Below are 23927 nucleotides of genomic sequence, written 5' to 3'. Positions count from 1 at the left end.
CCCTTGATAATGAACATCTTCTAATGGTGATTGTAGATGAATACTCATGTTTCCCGTTGGTTGAAGATCTTTCATTCACGACTCATGAACGAGCAACTGAGAAACTAGATAGCATATTCACAACATGGGGTATCTCAGCCATTGTGAAGTCTGATAATTGCCTGCCCTTTAACAGTAGAGAATTCAAAGAGCTCCTGGAGCATCTGAAAATAAAGCATCAAAAGAGTGCACCTTTATGACTGCAGGCCAATGGACTTGTTGAGTGTTTTATGAGCACATTAAAGAAAGCAGTACAGCGTGAAACTCTTGAGCAGCTCAGTTTGAAAACAGTACTAAATTCTACTCTAAGAGCTTATTGTTCAACACCCCACTCAAACACAGGTGAGAGTCCTGCTACTTTGATGTTCACAAAGCAGTGAAAACCAAGTTAATTCAATGGACCACCAAGAGAGACAAAAGTGAAAACACGATTCATACAAGGGACTTGGTTAACAAGCAGAAAATGAAAGCTTATGCAGACAAGAAGTGACAGACAAAGGACATCTCGCTAAGGAGTTTGGTGATTGCCCGACAGATGCGCAAAAGAAATCTAATGCTCCCTATGATGCTGAACCTTTTCAAGTGGTGTCTACCAAGGGACACGTGTTGATTGCCCAGCACCCTAGGAAGTATGTTACCAGAGACTCTTCTCAGTTTAGGCCTATGATTCATCTGTCTTCAATTTGAACAGGTGAAAGAAAGACTGGCCTTGAAAACTCAGTGACTGCTGTTGACTCGTTACCATCTTTAGCAATCTCTGACATTGAAGATGACAGCTTCCAGCTTCCAGTACTCAGATCGGGCCATATGATCAAAGTGCCAAGAAGATTGATTGGAGAGATATAGTTGTACATGTTTATATATATCTATGTGTATGTCTACTGATTTTATTAAAAAAAAAAAAGTCATTTACCAGAAGGGGAGATGTAGTGTCTTGCATGTTTGAAGACTGAACCTTTCTGGCTCCAAGCAGTCACCATATAAGTATGATGTAATTGCTAGAATAGGATGTAATGAAAGCTTGGTTTAGAATGTTGTAGTTCCCAGATACGCACAGAGAATTAAAGACATGTGATTTACAGCTCTGTATGTGACGTAGGCATTGGCGGGTACTTTGGCTGCTGAGGATACGACAGAGCCCACAACACATTCATCAGATCTCCTCTTGGCCCTTAATGGTCTTAAGTTGCCCTCCTTTAAGCATCTTTCTGACATAGATCTGGAGCAATTATCACTGTAGAATTTCTTACTGGTGGCAATAACATCAGCACATAGATCGAGTGAACTAGAATCATTAATCATTAGTCCTCTGAATTCAAAATTTATTTCAGATAGGTTGGATCTCAGATTCGGACCTGAGTTTGATCCAAAGGTTATGACTTCCTCATTTTTTCCAGTGCCCTCTGTCCAAGGAAGAATCCTACATACAGTGGATGCTTTGAGGGCAGTGAAAATGCATTTGTGATTTTTGACACGGCCAGAATGTTTCTTCTGCATCTCTAAGTATATGGATTACAATTTGATTTTCAGGGCTCATGTTTCTCAGGATGTAGCCCTACGTGGGATTACTCAAGGTTAATCAAAATCTGGCACAACTACATTTTGGCAGGAAGCATGTGAAACTTCAATTGCAGAGATATGTAAAGAAGACACATGGGCTATCTCTTCTACGTTGACCTCCCATTACAGATTGAATGATGTGGATTGTAAGTTTAGATCCTGAGCATTTACAGCTTCTATGTCCTGGACAATCTTCTTTGTTCTAACTCTCATTACAATGGTCTTGAGCAGTGGTTCCCAAACTTGTTATAAGCATGACTCACTTTTTAGAACGACAAACTTTTGATATCCAACTTTGATTGGCATGAGAAGAGGTGATTTTGAATGTAGCTAAAGCATTGTGTGGTAGTGCGTTGTCATTTACAGACAGCACATTTTCCATTGGAATAGCCACTAAGGCCGATATTTATACTTTTACAAGCAAAACTGCGTTGGCGCAGTATTGCGTGTAAAATTATAGCACTGGCTAGCTCCATTCCTGGACGCCGGCCAGGCGCCATATTTATGGAATTACGCTAGCCGGCGCTAATGCTAACCGGTTGGGGGAGGCCTAGGGGAAACCAGAGCTTGTGCGCCTAATAATGGGGCTACACTGTTTAGAGGCAAAAACATGCCTCTAATCAGTGTAATGCCATTTCCTGGCGCACAACCCCCATGGACATGGCTCATGTCTTAGTAAAGACAGGAGCCATGCCCACCACCCCAATGGCCATGCTCAGAGGATGAGTTGGGGCCAGCGTCATGCAGGGGGCCCCAAGTCAGGGCCCCCGAGCGGGTGAAAAAAAAAATTATACTTACCGGGACTGACCTGAGATGGGTCCCCCATCCTAAGGTGTCCCCCTGGTGTGGGTGGAGGTGTCCCTGGGGCCAGGGAAGGGCATCTGTGGGCTCCTTCCATGGTCTCTGACCATGAAAAAAGGCCCACAGGTCCACTAACGCCTGCATACAGGCGTTAAATAATGGCGCTAAGCAAGCTTAGTAAGGCCCCCATCACCCGTGCTAGATTTTAGCACGGGGGATAAATATGGCGCTATGGCCATATCGTCATTTTCTGGACGGAAACGCCTACCTTGCGTCTCATTGACGCAAGGTAGGTCTTCACGTCTAGAAAATGACGTAAACTCCATAACTTTGGCACTAGCACCAAAGTATAAATATGGAGTTAGGTTTGCGCTGAAGTAGTGTAAAAAAAAAACATGACGCTAATTCTGCGCAAACCGAGTATAAATATGGGCCCAAGTTTGCACAAAAATAGGCCCATATTTATGAAAAATTACACACAAATGTCCTTCAAAAACTGTGCGTCAAAAAAATTAGCAAGAGTTAACGCCATTTGTTAGAGCCATCTTTGCGCCATATTTATGAAATGACACATGATGGCGCTAAGGAATGGCTAGCGTCATGAGAAATCCAAGCAGCCAAAAAATGACTCCTGTCCAAGTATAGACAGGAGTCATTACCACAACCCCAATACCCACCACTGGGGACCAGTGTACCCAGGACCACCCCAACAGACCCAATGCCAGTCAGGGGGCCACATGTAAGTGGCCCCCAGTGTCACCTAACAATAAAAAACATATACTTACGTAAACTTACCTGGGATGGGATCCCTCCTCCAGTAGTGTCCCTGTGGTGTGGGTGGGGGTGATGCTGGGGTTGGGGTGGGCATCTATGTGTCCAAAATAGGGAAACCATGAAGGAATCCAGGGTGTTTCCTTTAGAAAATGTGCCTAACTGCACTTTAACTCCTGGTCTGACCAAGCGTTAAATTCTGGCGCTAATCATCCTTAGTGTCATTTTCTGGGTCCGCTATCTAGGTGCCTGTCATTTTAGCATCAGGATGTAAATATGCAGCTAGGCGGTTAGCGCCATTTTTAAGGCGGGAAAGCCTACCTTGCATCTCATTGTCACAAATAGACGCAAGGTGTGTTGGCACTCCAAAACAATGGCGCTAACTCTGATATTTTGTTGCTAGACGGGTCTGGAGTCAAAATATAAATATGGAGTTAAGTTAGCGTTGCGTTAGCTTAAAAAAAAAAAAATGACACTAAGGCGGCGCTAACTTTTCAGAAATATGGGCCAGAGAGTTTTGCTGATAAAACTGTATAGAATACAACACTCTGAAGATAATGTGTGGGAATGGGGTTTCTGTGAATATTTATCATTTGTGCATCACCAATTAAAGTGGCTTTATTCATTTTGATCCTTTTAAAATCTGTTTCTAGCACATTTCACTATTACAAAAAACAATTTACTTGATTTTTGCTTTCCTAACTGCTGAATGCATCCAGTTCATTTACAGGTATATACATTTTGTTGTGTTTTGCAAAAAACGACATCTCAAGAATGTCATATAATTCACTTTGAAAACTCCCCTCACTTTGCATTCACAGAAAGAAAAGTAAACACCAATCACATATTAAAAGAATAACCAGAAACGTGTCAAAAGACATAACCTGACATTGGACCTCTGGCGTTAAAACATAGCAAATGTGACAAGATAATCCTAGAATTAAAAGGCATTATTATTTATTGCTCGAAGTTTCCTGACCCGCCAAAAATCAGCTTGTGACCCACTGTTTGGGAAACACTGGCCTAGGTTTATTAATCATTTTGAAGTTGTGTTATTCTGGGAAATGGGTTGTCCAGGTAATGAATACATTACTTACTGGTAACCCTCATTATTCCAAACACCCTTTTATTGTACCAGTACTTATGGCTGCCCTCCCGCACCCAACCTCGGTTTCTTTAAGCTTAGAAATGACGGGAATTTTAAAGGCCACCTTCCTTATTTATCACCAAAAAACAGAGAAGGACCAATACAAGGAGGATTGAAGATAGGGACCTGATTTAGTTGTTTAAACTGGGTCACATTGTGCCTGGTGGGATGGTGGCACACCTCAAGTACTAGGTGTTGGTGCAAGAGAAGGGTATTTGGAGTAATGAAGGCTACCAGTATGTAATTTATTCATTACTTCCAGCTTCAGTTTAAATGTTCCTGAGTCATTACCCTGTAAAAATAAATCAATTAATTATGTTGTTAGAAAATTGAAACCAATCTAGACCTTACAACATATCAGGACTGTCAAATTATCATTGAGCCAAACCCTATCGTTCCATTGGCTCAATGAATTATATCTTGCCACAAATGGTCGATAAACTCCATTATCAAATATACTGTAACCAATTATCTCCAATACTGGGCACCTCTGCCTTGATGATTAACATACAGAACCTTTTATCCCTTGCGGTGAAAATCTTAGCGAAAGAGCTAACCGGACAAGAGCATTTGCAAAACTCTTTAAGTCACGGTTTTGAAGGTACTAATTAATCAACCAGGTAATTAGGTTTTTGTTTCTCAGGCTACCTAGGCGAAAGATCTTTCTGTGAAAGTAACCAAACAAAAGAGGAAGCTGATTATTTCAGTAGCTTCTGCCATTTGTTTTGGAAGACATAATGGTGGGAAAGGCAGATTTAGGGCCTGGTTACGACCTTGGTGGATGGGATACTCTGTCAGAAACGTAACAGATATCCTGTCCGCCATTTTACAAGTTCCATAGGATATAATGGGACTTCTAATACAGAGCATGGGATATGCATCACGTTTGTGACAGAGTATTCCATCTGCCAAGGTCATAATCAGACTCTTAGTCTGTATGCACTTGAATTTTCTGTACTTGCAGCTCGTGAACTAAGGCTACCCCACCCAGTTGACATCACAGGCACCCTGTGAAAAGGGGAAACATAAAACTAGAGCTGCATTAGCACAAACTGGATCAGCAGAAGCTCCATTCATTGGAAGACCTCAAATGTAGGCTAAAAAATCTGAAGAATTAATAAAAACAGATGCAAAAGTGTATGCTTCCAACTGATGTTATGCCATGCTCCACAGAGAGTCCTGAAAGTGTCTAGCTTAATTCATTTGGGAAACCCTTTGAAATAGAGTTATGCAATACTGTAACATTTTTACTAGGGGTGTGTAGTATTTGGGTTGGGTCAGAAAATATTCATAATGGGCAGGCAATAATCCTGAATTATTCTGGACAAACTGTTGCAGTGGAAGGTCTTGTGCTATCAGTTGTTCAACAGTTTCAAAATCTATTTTCTACAACCAAGTGTTGCTGCCCCAGCAATAGAGTCCACATTTTATACATCCCTCAAAGATATATTTATAACATCAAGGTACATGGAAACCTCCACGTAATTATCTGTTTTTACTTTGTCTATATTTTGTCTATATCATTTGCTTGCCTAATGTGCACTAACAACTTGACTGAGAGCTGTATAGTCCCTCTGGACTTTGGTGCTCCCTCTTGGATCCATCTCTACTTGGTTAAATTTCATACATAAAACTAAATTGCAAGCATTTCCAATAAAAACAATAGGCAAGGACTAACATTAAAAATTTTACTCAAGGAATATTAATACAGAAACGCATAAGCTGGACCGTCAGTTAAATAGTATATAGGGATACAAATCATAAAATTACAAGAACTCAGTAAACTTCTACTGGAAATCGAGCACAGATTCTCCTTCTGAGAAAGGGAAAAGTGAGCCCCTAGCATAGAGAAATCCTATCCTTTTATAGGATTTTAAACAAAGAGCTTCATACATTTACTATAGAAATACATGGTTCATAGGGTATGTACCAATGGGGAATAAGCGAGAAGAAACATTTTACTACGGAATACATTCAAAGATTCTCTCACCATTCTACTATTCACCATCCTACTACATTAGACTCAGACATTCCCAGAGTCTTCGTGAAACATGACTGGGTACATAGGCCCTCATTACAACCCTGGCGGTAAATCCCGCTTACCAACGTGCAGAAGACTGCCAACACACCGCCGTGGATCCCAACCACTGTTATTACGACCCATAGCTCGGAATCTGCCAAAATCCAGACACCCACACAAGTCCGCCACACCTAAGGTCAGTGATAAACTGGCGATACCAAAACCTCCACCGTCATACCAACAGGAACACGCCCACACTATCACGACCCACGAATCCACGTGGTGGTCTTTCAACCGCGGTATTCCATTGGCGGTACACACCGCCGCCCTCAAAATACACACACACTTACAAAACACAACCACATTGGACAAATCCAAATACACACACCTGATACACATACACACACCACTCCCACACACCCATTACAATATAAAACACACACTCACATCACCCACAAACCCTTACAACCAGAAATTGGAATGAAGGCCAGAGAGAGACACCACCAGAAACAACACTAGCATCCACAGACACACAACATCATCACTCACACAACATCCACGCACCTCAAACAACACACACAAACACATCCCCTCACACATCACAACACACACCACCTCACAAATCACCCACAACACCCCATGGCACCGCAAAGGCACCCCAGGTTCTCGGAGGAGGAGCTCAGGGTCATGGCGGAGGAAATCATCCGGGTAGAGCCACAGCTATTAGGATCACAGGTGCAGCACACCCCCATAGCTAGGAAGATAGAGCTATGGCACAGAATAGTCGACAGGGTCAATGCAGTGGGACAGCACCCAAGAACACAGGATGACATCAGGAAGAGGTGGAACGACCTACGGGGGAAGGTACATTCAGTGGTCTCAAGACACCACCTTGCAGTGCAGAGGACTGGCAGCGGACCCCCACCTCCTACCCCACAACTAACAACATGGGAGGAGCAGGTCTTGGCTATACTGCATCCTGAGGGCCTCGCAGGAGTAGATGGAGGAATGGACTCTGGTAAGTCAAAGCTTTTACTACTGCATCCCCCACCCTACCTGCATTCCAACACATAACCCCACCCTCACCCTCACCCCCATCACTCCAACTCCTCACAGATGTCCCAATATCACAAACAACCCATCCCAACATCAAGCCCTGCATGCAACAACAGATCATGGACACCCATCACCAATGCATGGCCACTGCACATACCCACACACACCCCTAAACAATGAGCACTCAAGCTCCTGCACAAAAATGCAAGCACTGGGGTACAGGGTCACCCACCCATTGCACACTATGGCACACACAGATGCAATAATCATGCCTTTACAAACCCATGCAGGACCCATACCCAACGTCACCGGACAGGAGGTTCCAGACGTGTCCACTCCCCCCACAGAAGAGGCCCACAGTGATGACAGCAGCTCTGTCCAATTGGATCTAGATGACCAGCCCAGCGCAGCTGGGACCTCGGGACAGTTGGTTCCCCTCACACTGGCACAAGCACAACAGAGCCTACCCCCTCTGGAAACACCAGCACAGCACCCACCCAGCGGGCCCATACCTCTCTTCCCAGGACACGTCAAGCAGCAGTTTGTCCACCACTACAAGGAACCCAGGCTAACCCACCACCCCAACAACAGCAGGGACCTGGGGGCAGTGGCGGTGGGCACACGGTTCAGGGGACAGAGGCCCAGGAACACAGGGGAACTGGGAGGGCTGCTGTGCGACAGGGGGAGGACAGGCCCAGGGAACCCACTCTCCACGAGGCCCTCTCCAACATCATGGGAGTCTACCACCATTCCCAGGAGACATTGGCAACGGTATTGGCCAAGTTTCAGGAGACCCAGCGGCTGCAGGAGGAAAAGTATTTGGGCTTCAGGGAGGAACTCAAATCCATCAACACCACCCTGGGCACCATTGTAGGGATGCTGAAGGAACTCGTCAACACCAGGAGGGACACTGTGGCACAACAAGGGGCCCCTGACACTAGCCTGGACGATGAACTGCCCACCACCTCCGCCGGCGCTAGTGGACAGGAGGCACCGCCACAGGCCCACAACACCAGCACCCCACCTCCTGCAGAAGGAGACCCACCCTGCAAGCGGTCCCTGAGATCCAGGACAAAGACAGAGAATAGTGACAAGACCCCCGCCAAGAAATGAGACCACCCTGATTGTCATCCTTTTGTCCCACTTTGTCACCCTGTCCATCCATCAACTGCCCCAGCTCCACTGCCTATGCCCCTTTGGACAATCACCTGTGAGACTAATAGACTGGACTCTGCCATGGACATTCCTCCACCATCACCCCTGACCATTTTAATACCCCCTCCACTATTTAGCACTTAAATAAACACCCTTAAATCACAAAACTATCTGGAGTCAGCCTGTTCTTTGATAAATGTGTATTGCAATAACTGTGGAAAAACAGCATTATCCAATGTATTGTCAACATACCTATGTCACACAGCTCTAGTCCATGAGGAAACAAAGCAGATGTCACACAGTGGGATCCACATCTGTAAAATCGAAAGGGATAGTGACAACTCAGGGTCCATATACTGTGTGTAAGTGACAGACAGATGTGTGGTACAACTAGTGTATCAGATGTAGCAGGCAGTGATGTATTCTTACCTGTGTCTCACTGGAAGTATTGATGACTAATCGTATTTCTGTTGTCGATATCCTCTTCTTCAGCTTCCTCATCTTCACTGTCCACAGGCTCCACAGCTGCCACAACACCTCCTTCAGGACCATCCTCCTGCAGAAAAGGCACCTGTCGTCGCAAAGCCAAGTTGTGCAGCATACAGCAGGCCATGATGATCTGGCACACCTTCTTTGGTGAGTAGAATAGGGAACCACCTGTCATATGGAGGCACCGGAACCTGGCCTTCAGGAGGCCGAAGGTCCTCTCTATAACCCTCCTAGTTCGCCCATGTGCCTCATTGTAGCGTTCCTCTGCCCTTGTCCTGGGATTCCTCACTGGGGTCAGTAGCCAGGACAGGTTGGGGTACCCAGAGTTACCTGCAAATGTCAAGGGACAACTGTTAGACACACACTAACCCTTAGGGACAACCCCAGATCCAGACACCTAGTTACACTGTATAGGGTTCATGCCCTCACCTAATAGCCACACACGGTGCCTCTGGAGTTGCCCCATCACATAAGGGATGCTGCTATTCCTCAGATTGTAAGCGTCTGAGCCAGGAAACTTGTTGTTCACATGGGAGATTTACTGGTTAGCCAAACACACCATCTGCACATTCATCGAATGGTAACTCTTCCGGTTTCTGTACACCTGTTCACTCCTGCGGGGGGGCAAGGCCACATGTGTCCCATCAATGGCACCTATGATGTTGGGCTATATGTCCCAGGGCATAGAAGTCACCTTTCACTGAAGGCAAATCCTCCACCTGAGGGAAAACGATGTAGCTGTGCATGTGTTTCAGCAGGGCAGACAACACTCTGGACAACACGTTGGAGAACATAGGCTGGGACATCCCTGATGCTATGGCCACTGTCGCCTGAAAAGACCCACTTGCCAGGAAATGGAGTACTGACAGCACCTGCACTAGAGGGGGGATCCCTGTGGGATGGCGGATAGCTGACATCAAGTCTGGCTCCAACTGGGCACACAGTTCATGGATTGTGCCACGGTCCAGTCTGTAGGTGACAATGACATGTCGCTCTTCCATTGTCGAAAGGTCCACCAGCGGTCTGTGCACCGGAGGATGGCGCCATCTCCTCACCTGCCCCAGTCGACGTGCTCTATCGAGAACAGCGAGCAGAGGGTCAGCCAACACTGAGGTACGAAAATAACAACTTTATAGCACAATATTTAAAATCCGCTAGGTGCCTGTGTCTGTGTGTATGCAAGGCCTAGATGTGTGTGACGCATTTTAAATTAATGCCATGTGGCTCCCTGAAATGGCGGATGCCTGACCTGTAATGTGGGACAAGGGGATATGAGGTAACTGCTCTGGCGTACACCGCCGCGGTAGGCGGTCGAAGACCGCGGCGCAATCCTGCATTGGTCAACATTGGGCCCTATGGGTCCCAGGAGCCAATGGCGATGTACGCTGGCGGTGACGGTACGCACCGCTGCGGACGTGACTGCCATTTTCTCTCTGTACACTCACTTGATACCTGATCTTCGACAGGAGAGGACCTACACTGCAAGTGCTGCTGTGACCTCAGTCTGGAAGAGACAATGGCTCATGTGTCTGGGGAAAGGGCCCCTGCCTTCACCACGGAGGAGTTGGAGAAACTAGTGGATGGGGTCCTCCTCCAGTACACGCTACTCTACGGTCCTCCAGACAAACAGGTAAGTACACTGTGTGCATGCTGTATGGGCAATGACTGTGTGGAGTGGTGTGGATGGAAGATAGGGGGGGAGAAAGAGGCGTGCATGAATTGACGGTGAGTGCATGTGCGTCATGGCAAGGGTAGGGATGCGGGCCAATGACTGTGACGGTCCGGACGGTGAAATCTTCTCCTTTTCCCCTGTACTATTCCTGTAGGTCAGCGCCCACCAGAAGGATATTTGGTGTGCCATCGCCAAGGAAGTCCGGACCCTGGGGGTCCACCACAGATGGAGCACCCACTGCCGGAAAAGATGGGAGGACATTCGCCGCTGGAGCAAGAAGACGGCGGAGGCTCAGCTGGGGATGGCCTCCCAACGTGGGAGGGGTGCCCGTCGCACCATGACCCCCCTGATGTTCCGGATCCTGGCGTGGCCTATCCGGAGTTAGATGGGCGCTTGAGGGCATCACAGCAGCCACAAGGGGGTGAGTACACTCAAATTCAGCTGATTCAGTGTGCATTGGAGGTGTCTGGGTGGGGGAGTGGTGGGCTGTGGGTTCCCCTAGGCCAGGGCGAGTTTAGTAGGCAAGGTCCCTTCGTAAGGCAGCCCATGTGGCACCCCACCCCGCCAGTGTTCAGAGCCAACCACACCTAGTCAGGCTCCTGAGACTTCCAGGTGTGCAGCAGTCAGGCATAGGCCTTGTACCCTATGTCCCTGTGATTAATTAGGGAACTCTAAGTGCACGGCGTAGTGCAGAGGGCTTCTGTGTCTGTAGTGTCCGCCAACGGTAGCGGTATTGCATGCACTGAACATGTCTTTCTTCTGTCTCCCCCCCCTTTTTCGTGGTCTCCCTGTTCTTGTGTGCAATAGCATCATCAGGTGGAGGAGCAGTGGCACCAGAGCAGAAGGGAGCTGCATCCCACATGGCCCTGGAGGGCGAGACAACGGACTCAGAAGTCACCAGTGGGACGGAGGGCGAGGGGAGCTCCACGGCGGGGACAGGAACTGAGACCAGTGACACGGACTCCTCCTCTGATGGGAGCTCCCTTGCGGTGACGGGCCCCTCTGTGCCCCTGAATCTACAGGTACAGCTGCCGCCCCCCCCTACCAGCACCGCCCTCCCAGCAGCCCCTCAGCGTGTGCCCAGTGGGCGCTCACCCAGGAGGGTGGGCATCTCCTTCGCCCCAGGCTCCTCAGCCCCTGCCCCTGCCAGCCCTGCTGCCCTCAGTGAGGAGGCCATTTACCTCCTCAGATCCCTCACTATTGGGCTGTCTACCATTCTGAATGCCATCCAGGGTGTAGAGAGGCAGTTGCAACAGACAAATGCATACCTGGAGGGCATTCATTCTGGTCAGGTAGCCCAACAGCGAGCTTTTCAAAATCTGGCCTCAGCACTAATGGCAGCCATCGTCCCTGTGTCCCGCCCTCCCCTCCAACTTCCTCCACCCAGACCCAATCCCCTGAACCTCAACCTATCCCGAGCACACCATCAGACCAGCATGCACACACCTCAACACGCAAGGGAAACTCTGGCAAACATAAGCACCACACATCCCACAGGCCCTCACACAAGCATCATACCCATGCAGGCATACCAACATCAACTGCCTCCACTGTGTTCCCCTCCTTCTCGCCTCATGCACTACATCTTCAGCCACTACGTCCATCACCAGTACACCCATCACCACACACCGCTCACGTGCAATCACCACCCCCACTACCATTCACACATCCCCTATGTCCTCTCCCAGTGTGTCTGTGAGCCCAGCTCCCAAGGTACACAAACGCAGCCACAAACCCACCCAACAGCCATCCACCTCACGACAGCCTCCAGCCAATGCACCTTCACCCAAAGTCAGCAAATGTACACCTCCTACAACCACTACCTCTTCCTCCACTCCGATACCCCTCCATCTACCCGTCCCAGTGTGTCTAAAAAACTTTTCCTGTCCAACCTTGACCTCTTCCGCTCACCTCCCCCACCCCTTCTGTCCCCTAGGGCAAGCCTTTCAAGGTCCCAACCCAGCACCTCAGCCACCACATCAGCGGGACCAGTGGTGGCAGCAGTAACTGGCTTCTGGAGTGCGCCAGGCAGCTGGGCAGCCAGTGTGCAAAGGAGCAAGACCACGGACAGTCCCCCACCTCAGAAGCATAAGAAGTTGGCCACTGCCCTGAGGGAGAAGGTCAAAACACCTGCCATCAAGCCCTCTCCCACGACTACAGTTGGGAGTGTGAAGACAGCTGCGCCAACATCCATGGTGGGGAAGGGGCACAGAAAGGAAGGCAAGTCCCCGCAAACCAGCACAGTGGACAAGACCGCCACCAGCACCGATGCCCAGGATACCGCCGCCACCAGCACCACTGCCCAGGACACCGCCGCCACCAGCACCGCTGCCCAGGACACCGCCGCCACCAGCACCACTGCCCAGGACACCGCCACCAGCTGCACCGCTGCAAAGGACACCGCCACCAGCAGCACCGCTGCAAAGGACACCGCCACCAGCATGCTCACTGAGCCACCCACCAGCACCGCAGGCCAATGAGCGCCGCAAGGCCCGCCGCTAATGAGGCTGCCACGAGCAGGATGAAGCATTCTGGGCACAAAGCCCCCTCCAGAACCATTGGAGAATCACATCCACTACCTCAGTCCTTGGCAGGATGAAGTACTCTGGGCACAAAGCCCCCTCCAGAACCAGTGGAGTAAGGCATCCACTACCTCAGTCCTTGGCAGGATGAAGCACTCTGGGCACAAAGCCCCCTCTAGAACCAGTGGAGAATCACATCCACTACCTCAGTCCTCGGCAGGATGAAGCACTCTGGGCACAAAGCCCCCTCCAGAACCAGTGGAGACTGTTATCCACTTGTGAGACTGTGGCTTTGCACTCCCAAGGAAAAAGCAGTGGGCAAACCACCCACTGGAGAGACTTGAGAGACTGTGGCTTTGCACTCCCCAGGATAAAGCAGTGGGAAAACCACCCACTGGAGAGACTTGAAAGACTGTGGCTTTGCACTCCCCAGGATAAAGCAGTGGGAACCCACCCATTGGAGAGACTTGAGAGACTGTGGCTTTGCACTCCCAGGAAGCAGCAGTGGGCAAACCACCCACTGGAGAGACTTGAGAGACTGTGGCTTTGCACACCCCAGGTTAAAGGTGTGGGCAACCCACCCACTGGAGAGACTTGAGAGACTGTGGATTTGCACTCCCCAGGATAAAGCAGTGGGCAACTCACCCACTGGAGAGACTTGAGAGACTGTGGCTTTGCACTCCCCAGGATAAAGCATTGGGCAAACCACCCACTGGAGAGACTTGAGAGACTGTGGCTTTGCACTCCCCAGGATAAAGCAGTGGGAAAACCACCCACTGGAGAGACTTGAAAGACTGTGGCTTTGCACTCCCCAGGATAAAGCAGTGGGAACCCACCCATTGGAGAGACTTGAGAGACTGTGGCTTTGCACTCCCCAGGAAGCAGCAGTGGGCAAACCACCCACTGGAGAGACTTGAGAGACTGTGGCTTTGCACTCCCCAGGATAAAGCAGTGGGCAACCCACCCACTGGAGAGACTTGAGAGACTGTGGATTTGCACTCCCCAGGATAAAGCAGTGGGCAACTCACCCACTGGAGAGACTTGAGAGACTGTGGCTTTGCACTCCCCAGGATAAAGCATTGGGCAAACCACCCACTGGAGAGACTTAAGAGACTCTGGCTTTGCACACCCCAGGATAAAGAAGTGGCAAACCACCCACTGGAGAGACTTGAGAGACTGCGGCTTTGCACTCCCCAGGATAAAGCAGTGGGCAAACCACCCACTGGAGAGACTTGAGAGACTGTGGCTTTGCACTCCCCAGGCAGGATAAAGCAGTGGGCAAACCACCCACTGGAGAGACCTGAGAGACTGTGGCTTTGCACTCCCCAAGATAAAGCAGTGGGCAACCTGCCCACTGTAGAGACTTGAGAGACTGTGGCTTTGCACTCCCTAGGATACATCACTGGGCATGGAGCCCCCTCGTGGATCTGGTGTTGTGCACTCATCCGGCTGAGGTGCCCCCTTCCCTTCCCCCTGAGGTGTCTGTTGTATTTCTATCTGATGCCCAAACAGTGTTCTCTTCGTTTTGATCGGGTATCTTGTGTGGGCTATGTAGGTGCAGTACATGGACTTGAAATCATGATTTGTATATTTTGTAAATAGTGTATATATATTTTTGGGTACTGTATTGGAATTGATTACAATCGTTACAATAATTTCCTTTTGTCTTTGCATTCTTCCGGGGGTGTTGGGGGGTGTAACTGTAATGTATCAACATGTATTTGTGGGTGTGTTGTTGTGGGTGAGGGTGGGGGTGTTGCATGTGTGTGTCACTCTCTTTACCCTCCCCCCCACCCCTGTGTTGTAGGTGCAGTACTCACTGTGGTCTTCTCCGCCGGCGTTCGTGCTCCTGGTAGAGGAGCAGGAAGACAAAGGCAGGTAGTATATGAAGTTCTGGCTCCATGGCGTCCTGGTTCCTCGTGGGTTGTGTAGAGGTGTGCGTTTTCCTTTCCAAGTCATGTTTCTGCCGTGTTTTTGTTCATGGTGAATCCGGCCCGGAAAAGGTGGCGGATTGGCCTGATGTAATACTGTCGGCGGTACATTGTCTTCCGCCTGTCTGTTGGCAGTGACCGCCATGCTGTTTGTTTGTACCGCCGTGGTGGTCGGAGTGTTAAAGTGGCTGTCTATGTTGGCGGTTTCCGCCATGGTCGTGATTCCAATTTTGTTTACCGCCGGCCTGTTGGCAGTCTTACCGCCACTTTAACACCGACCGCCAGGGTTGTAATGACCACCATAGTATGTTTTTCGGTCTGAGACATTTAGGTCGCCCTTCAATGGGTACATCTTGTTCAGTGGTACTGATGTGAAGCATCCGTGTCATGCCTGCCACAGCAGGCTAGTCCCAGCTCATGAAACTTGTGTAATCAGCTATCATAATCTCACAGCTTGAGGCAAATATCTCTAACTTCTCATACAAGCAATGGTAAGCAGTGGCTCTCATTAGTGCCTATCTAGTTCCAATGCGATCCAGCTTCCACGGGGTGCCTCTGGTGACAGATGGTCTGGTTCTTTCATACATTCCACCAACGCCTACCAGGCTCCTGCCACTTCCAGAGAGCCACAGCCCCTCATCGCATTCTGGAACAACACTCCACTCTCATACCCTGCCCACTTCTCAAGTTCTCTACACCAAGACGTTACTCTGGGTCCCCTTGCAGCTTTCCAGTTCTGTGTGATTTCCCTCTTTGCTAATATGAGGGCCAGATCTTGGAATCTGCTTGTGACCTTAGTTTTATCAGTATGTAGGCACCAGTTCTACAAGCAGTGTCTCAGTTAGCAAGGGACCTCCCTCTGTGTAATGTCAGCCACCGTAGATGTTACCACCTCCCAGTATTCAGTTAGTGACGGGCATGATCACAGTATATGGAATATCTCCGCCCCCCACTGCTCCACATCTCGGACATGAGGCCCCTGCCATTGGAAATAACCTATTATGTTATGCTCTGTGTAGGACAGATAAGATTATCAACTTAAATTGGGCATTTCTACTCACCTTCGAGTTCTGCTCCATTATTTTTGCCCTGTCTCCCTCAGGAAGGGGCATCCCCAATTTCCACCGTTCTCGGATGCCATCTAGGGGTTTCACTATACCTGCTCTGATTGCTCTGTATAAGCAGGAGACCACCTTAAAGGTCCCAGAACTTGTCATCACTAGGTGGCAACCCCTATTAGTAGGTGGTTCCAACATGCCTGCCCCCAGTGCATCCTAATTGCCGCTGACAGTGCCCTGTGGAACAAGAAATGTCCCTGTGGCATGTGGAACTCTAGTCTGAGGTCCTCAAATAGGAGTAGCTCTGCTGCTCTAAATAAATCTCCTACTTGAGCTATATCCGCTGCTGTCCATTCTGACAACACATGCCAGTCTCCCCCATGCAATAGTACCTCTACATTGCATAGAGGCATGCCTGATAAGTAGGGGAATCGTGTCCGTGTTTTTGTAAGCATCCTAGCCAATAGGCTTCATCACTTGTAACTCTCTCGTGACCTCTGGAAGAGGATGTCGGGTAGCCAAGAGCACCTGGAATAGTTGCTGAAGCTATGGCACGAATGCTCCAACCTCCTGCCCTGGAGTCATAATCCCGAACTGCTAGTCCTCCTTTCCTTACAGGGCGTTGCAGTATTGCCAGTGCCAATCTTTGGCTACTTGTATCCGAGATAAAGGCGATGAGAAGCAAGTCCAGGTCCCTGAACATAGATCGGGGTATCCATATGGGCAGGATCGCAAAGAAGTATAATAGTCTGGGTAGCACCACCATTTTAGAAGATCACTCATCTGGTAACTGACGATGAGAGCGTGTTCCAAAAATCAACACTCGACCAGAGAGAGCAGACAGCTACCTCACATCCTGCTCTAGAAGATCTCCTGAGTCATTGAATATCTTCACACCTAGGGGCATATTTATACTCCGTTTGCGCCGGAATTGCGTCGTTTTTTTTTACGCAATTCCGACGCAAAACTAACTCCATATTTATACTTTGGCGTTAGACGCGTCTAGCGCCAAATCCATGGAGTTTGCGTCATTTTTTTGCGTGGACACCTACTTTGCGTTAATGAGATGCAAGGTAGGCGTTCACGTCTAAAAAATTGACTCCGAGGCATGTGCGTCGTATTTATACTCCCGGGCAAAATTCACGCCCGGGAGTGGGCGGGTAAAAAATAATTACGTACGGCTGCTTTTGCGCCATTTTTTAGCGCCTGCAAAAGGCAGGCGTTAAGGGACCTGTGGGCTCTGAAGGAGCCCAGAGGTGCCCTCCCATGCCCCCAGGGACACCCCCTGTCACCCTTGCCCACCCCAGGAGGACACCCAAGGCTGGAGGGACCCATCCCAGGGACATTAAGGTAAGTTCAGGTAAGTAATTTTTTTTTTTTTTATGTGGCATAGGGGGGCCTGATTTGTGCCCCCCTACATGCCACTATGCCCAATGACCATGTCCAGGGGACAGAAGTCCCCTGGGCATGGCCATTGGGCAAGGGGGCATGACTCCTGTCTTTGCTAAGACAGGAGTCATTTCAATGGGGGTTGGGAGTGGAAAAATATGACGCAAATCGGGTTGAGGCGAAAAATTTGCCTCAGCCTGACTTGCCTCATTTTTTGACACCCAAACTCCATTTTCCCCTACGCCGGCGCTGCCTGGTGTACGTCGTTTTTTTCCACGCACACCAGGCAGCGCCGGCAGCTAACGCCGGCTAACGTCATTGATTAAATACGGCGCCCGCATGGCGCTTCAGAATGGCGTTAGCCGGCGCTAATTTTTTTGACGCAAAACTGCGTTAGCGCAGTTTTGCGTCAAAAAGTATAAATATGACCCCTAGATATTTCAGGCATCAGCGCCCTTAGTGTCTCCGGGGGGTGGGGGCATTGGTCCATGTGATGGGTCCAGCCCCCGACCTCAAGTCCCTGTTAATGGTCCCCAGGTCTGGCACTGCAGGTCAAGGGCTCCATCACCAGCGTGAAGAGCTGTGATGACAGCGGGCGGCCCTGATGGGTGACCGGCCCACCTGCATTCCTCTCAGATATGATTCTGCTACTTTTCACTGTGGGGTCAGTGTATAACAGTCTAGTTCAGACTATGAAGCCTTCCGCTTGTCATAATTTCTCTAGTACTCTGTAAAGAAAAACCCAATCTAGGTTTTGTCGAGGTCGACCGCGAATATCACTGCTGCTGCCCGGTCAAAGGTTTCAGCAGCCTTCAGTGTCAACCGCCTCCATATACAAAGTGCTATGTCACCTCCTGTTATAAATCCTGACTGGTCCAGGAAACTAGCTTAGTCATGAAGGGCAGTAGCCTAGTCACTAAGACTCGACTCATGATTCAATAGTCTATGTTAACCATCAACAGTGGTCAATATGCTTTATAATCATGAGTTAGTCCGCCCAGTTTCAGCAGAGGAACAACTTACGCCTCATGGTTGGAGTTCGGTAGGTGCCCTGAAACTCTTACTGCCCTGAACATTTCCACTAATTTGGGCTGTAGTATCTATGCGTATGTTATATAAAATTCAACAGGGAGCCCGTCTGTCCCAGGTATCTTCCTCCATGCCATTCCCTTGTGGGCTGCTTGTATTTCTTGCAGGATTATGGGGGTCATTATGACCCCAGCGGTCGGTGTTATAGTGGAGGTATTAGCGCCAACAGGCTGGCAGTCCATACTGCCACTATTATAACATTGGCGGTTTGGCCAAAGCCAAACCACCAAGTTAACATACCGACCGCCACAGTGGTAGCAACCGCTGAGCTGGAGACTACAGTCTCCAGCCCATCGGCCGTTACTAGGCCACCCATGGCATTTTGACCCCACCTACCGCCATGGTTTCCGTGGGTTCTGTACCGCCACAGAAACCATGGCGGTAGGCACCATCAGTGCCAGCGAATTCCTTCCCTGGCACTGATAGGGGTCTCCCCAGCCCCCCTCCCCCTCCACAGAGTCCTCCCCCCCTCCCTCTCCCCCTCCCAACCCCCCACATATACACACATACACGCACATACGTACATATCCATACACACCCGCATACACACATTCACCCACGCATGCATACATTCATTAAAACTCACAGCAACACTCACGAACATACATCCAGGCACACACGCAATCACACAACACAACATGCACGTACACACACACCCACTCATGCACACACGCATAACTCATGCATGCATGCATTCAAACACAGTCACACACCCCCCCACACATGCACACAACACTCCCCACCCCCTCTCCTGCCAGGAGACGAAACGCAGCGCTACTGCCAGCAGCAGCGTCTGCCAGCAAAACACCGCCAGCGGTGTTTTGCTGGCAGCAGCGCCACCTTACCGCCGTCCGCCGCCATGACCGTAGCTGGAATTCCACTGCCCTGCTGGCGGAATTCCGGCTACAGTCATGGACGGTCGGTAACCACGGCAACGGTATCTTGGCGGCCGTCACCGTGGTGGTAGGCGGCATTTGCTTCCAATCTCTTAATGAGGGCCTATGTCTCTGAGTTCTGGAGCCTCAGCCCTCCTGTGAGAGCTGGCATGTCAAGTGGGTCCAGAATATTGTTGGTGTCGCACATGGGCTGGGTGGATGGGCTTGCAGAAAGATGGGAGTACTACTCCTTGAAGTGGTTATTAATATCAGTCTCCCAGTGGGGGATGAATCTCTCTAACATTAGTATGCTGAGCGTATATAGAAATTTCTGTATGGCATCTGCTCAAGACATCAAGCACTGAGACATTGCTAAGATTCTGTAGGAGTGTAGCCTCCAACTCTATATAGCTGTAGCTTATGAAGGTTTTGTATCTTATTAGTTGTGTATGGCCTTAAAGTTACTAATCCTGCTATGAAATTTTTAGCTGTTGAGATCAGCAAGCTGTGACCAAATTTCCACTTCAAAGTTTCTTTGCCTTGGCACCTTTGACTCCAAGTTGATGAATCGCCTTGGTCATGTTTCCAAGAGCAACAATCAGCTCAGCTGACTCCATGTTCAGTATCTGCAGACTGCCTGGGATGCAACAAGGTTTGGGCTGATAGACGATGGGGGGGAATAATTGGCAAGTTAGACACTGGGCCATTTCCAGGGGTTGGGGGTAGACTGGTGAAAACCCGTGGATATATTTTCTTTAGCCACTATCTTCACTACTGCATGTGTATGCACATGTAGCACTGGCAACAGGAGAAGAGAGACTCTCAATCTGCAAATTGCTGTCTATCTGGTGGTCAATGGGATATTAGTAGTTCCAGATTCCATTGTCATATACTTCGACTGAAAAATGCACCTTGAATCATATGTTGACAACACAGTGAAGGAGTTTCAACACCTGTGACATGCTATGAAAAACAAACATGTCCTGCATCCACCACTGCACCTTAACAAAGACTTGGCCCTGTCCAGAATTAACTTATGTAATCTATTGTTAAGAAAGCATGTCAAAATGCAGCCTGGCCCTGCTAAAGTGCAGTCCAACATCCTGTAGTGTTTGATTTTAGGGTCTTGTATCTCTCTTCACATCATCACAATTCATTGCCTCACACATCTCTTTCACTAACCACAAATGCCCCCCAAAGGAGACCACAGGTTTCAGTTTTCTCTTTCCCATCCACACTAATTTATAACTCCTAAGTAGGCGTGGCTCCTCCTCTAGGGCGGAGGAGCGTGCCCCCCCCCCAGGAGCAGCTGCAAACCTTTTACCAAAAAAACGAAAATAAACTATGTTTACTATTGTTTTTTGGTTAAGGGGGCGGGCCACAGGCTCTGGCGAGCACTGAGGGGGAGTGCACAGCACTCCCCCTCACTGTGCATGTATGTTTGGCCGGCTGTCTCGGGCCAGCCAAACAATGTGCAGTAGGCTGGCTCCGGCCTGGCATTGTGTTGTCGGACTGGAGAGAACAGGTCCAGACTCCCAGTCTGCCTGGGAGTGCCCTGGCTTGGCACTCCCAGCAACTCCTAACGCTGCTATGAGCAGCGTCAGTATTGACTGCAGGGCAGGCTGGGAGCCTGTGCCTCAAACATGTCTGCAGGAGAGGAGCTGCATGGTGCTGACGGCGGCAGCGGTGGCGACGATAGAGGTACTTTTTTTTTTTTTTATTAATTCCCCCACCTGTGTGCCAACCTGCCCCTATTTAGCACCGCTAGTTGTTCCTGCTCCTAAGAGTCTTTCTTGGCATAGGCAAGTTCAATAAGACACAATGTGCAGCCTAATGCATTTTTCCCTAGTCTCTGACCTTGAGTCAAGCGGCTGACAACCCGACCATTGACCCCCAATCTGATGACAGAGATGGCTTTGTGTATAGTCAAGCTGGAAACCCTGTGTTTTAAAAAAATGTTTGGTCGATGAATGACATACATTATAAAGGGAACAAACTATCTGGGGACATATGCTCACTTGTCCAAAGTGATGAGGTTACAAAGCCACATGTGTTTGCACCTTTGGATTTAATGACTCCATTCAAAAGCAGTGGAGAGATAGATGTGAGACATTGAATGAACATTAACTCCAACTATATTTAAAGCTACCATTGTAAATATGTAACTTCACTGTTCTTTGTTAATTCTTACCTAGATTTTCAACCTTGGGTTATTGAGAATGAGTGTGGATTGGGGGGTGTTCTCTAGTTCGCCTCAAAGACTAAAGGAGAAGTACTGACGTTTAAGTTCCTGGGGTACCACCAGTGTATGCCCCTGTTGAAGGACATACAGTGGATGTATCCACCTGTTCAACATTATAGCAGCCTACTAGAAATACATAAGGTGATCTAAATTCAGGGTGTCAACAGTGACATGCTTCTGTTGGTGCGGTGGAGTGCCAAGTGAGAACTTTAATTCACCATGATCTCTAGCTCTAGTGTTGGTACACTGTTGATAAGTGCATGCACATAATGTACAATGTTGTTGAACGTGTGGGGCTCACAACTCATTAAGCCTGTTTTTAGGATGAGTCCAAGCTTTAAGGTGACATAAAAGTGTAATAATGATGTTGTTCTATTTTTCCTCCTTCGCAGTGTAAGATTAAGTTTCACTGTCCTGCTGACGTTGATGGTAAAAACTGTGGCAAAGAATGGTCGTATGTGGAGATTAGGAGACATGCTCTGCTGACAGATGAAGAGCAGGCATCGTTTGAGAAGAAAATTGCAACCATTGCTGCCAAACAATATTGTGAATATAAAGAGGTGAGTCTTGATCGTTGAGATCGATTGCTCTTTGTTTTGGAGCATAAGACCTCACCCAATTCCTACTTGTAGGAGGGTGACACAGAACCTGACTACTGCTAAAGATTATTTAATTTAAGGACTTATTTAAGAGCCCCTAGCGCCTCCTTGTGCCACATTAGTGTAATTCTTTTACGCTAATGTGGCTCAATGAGGCCAAAATCGCAGTGTCAGATTTACAAAGTAGCACGATGCATGCATTATGCCACTTTGTAGCCTTTTGTGCCACATTATGTCTGTGCCAGGCATAATGTATGCAAGTGGGGCATTCCCCCGTTAGAGAGGCCAAAAATATTGTGCACAGAAATCTTAAAGATTTTTTTATGCATTTTTAATGCCTGCTCAGAGCTGGTATTAAAATGAGGCTCCCATTGCATTCAGTGGGCCTCTTAGGTGTTTTGCAGGATTAGCGTCAATCCTGCAAAGCCCCAATCTAGCGTCAAACATTTTGATGCTAGTTCCCTAACTACTGACATGGTGTGCCGTATGTTAAATATGGCACACACTTGGTGGTGTTAGGAAGGCGCTAAGGGGGTGCAAGAAAATTGGCGCTGCACTAGGTTCAGTGCCACTTTTCTTAAATCTGCCCCTTAATTTTATGTGGGACGTGCATGTGATTGGGGTCATTAGTCCACTTTGTAGAGCAGGTCTAGAAAGGTAAGTGTATACTACTCTGTCAGAATATTGTTACGCAATATAATCCTTAGGGGGGATACACCCAGGTAGTCCTTAACCAAGGTGGAGTCAGATGGTCCATGGCAAAGACAAGATCCCTTTCACTGCAGGCCTTCTCCACCCAGGATAATAATGCTATTTAAAAAGTATTAAAATGATTAGGTTTTGGAGTGAAATTCATAAAATGTTTGTTAAATGATGTGTTTTTATCAGACGATTTAGGTAGAAGTTTACAAGAAGTGCAGATGTTGGATTTTTGTTGGTGGTAAGGCTTCGCCCTTTTGACCAATGGAAATGAAATGTAATGAATGCCTAAATTTCAACTTCGTGAAAAGGAGCATATACAAGGGTTGATAAAATATTATAGTCAATACAAATAATTCATTGATGGTGCCATACTGATTTTTGGAATTGTGGTAAGTTCTAAGGTGTTTCTACTTAGTGAAAAATATGGATTATCTGCTGAGATTTCATGAACTATGTGGGATAGAAAATATTTTTCTATCATGCCTTATGGTAAGTGTTCCAGAAGCTAAAATTATGACTTAATGTGAGAAAACATTCTGATATGCTCAGTAAAATCTTTTTTTGAAATTAATTTGTTTCAGGAACTTATCGCAGCAGAGATAAGAACCCTTTTCATATATTTATATTTAACCTTCTGTACTGGAAAGTGAATGATTCTAAAATTGTATTCTCCAAAAGCTTTTCTCCATTGCAGGCACATTCTGTGAGCAAGGTGAACATTTTAGTTCTTTAACAGTGTGATCTTCACAGACATTTTTTATCGGAAGAAGGCGTATAGATACACAGGTTTAAACTATAATAAGGCTTGTC

At 48.2% G+C, this 23927-nt stretch overlaps 1 protein-coding gene across 4 annotated transcripts in view; it reads left to right on the top strand.

The window, feature by feature from the left end:
* Positions 1 to 23927, top strand: part of LOC138265821 (uncharacterized) — a 284844-nt gene that overhangs the window by 118867 nt on the left and 142050 nt on the right. For all 4 annotated transcript variants that reach the window (XR_011199430.1, XR_011199431.1, XM_069213889.1 and 1 more), the window contains exon 3: positions 22209 to 22376. Coding sequence is in view for 2 of the 4 variants with exons in the window: in XM_069213889.1 (XP_069069990.1) it covers positions 22209 to 22376 (168 nt within the window). In the remaining 2 variants the exon portion in view is untranslated. The remainder of the gene's footprint in view (positions 1 to 22208; positions 22377 to 23927) is intronic.

The sequence above is a fragment of the Pleurodeles waltl genome, chromosome 11, assembly GCF_031143425.1.
Source record: "Pleurodeles waltl isolate 20211129_DDA chromosome 11, aPleWal1.hap1.20221129, whole genome shotgun sequence".
Lineage (NCBI taxonomy): Eukaryota > Metazoa > Chordata > Amphibia > Caudata > Salamandridae > Pleurodeles > Pleurodeles waltl.
The sequence above is the reverse complement of the archived record's forward strand: the minus strand, read 5'-3'. Positions and strand labels throughout refer to the sequence as shown.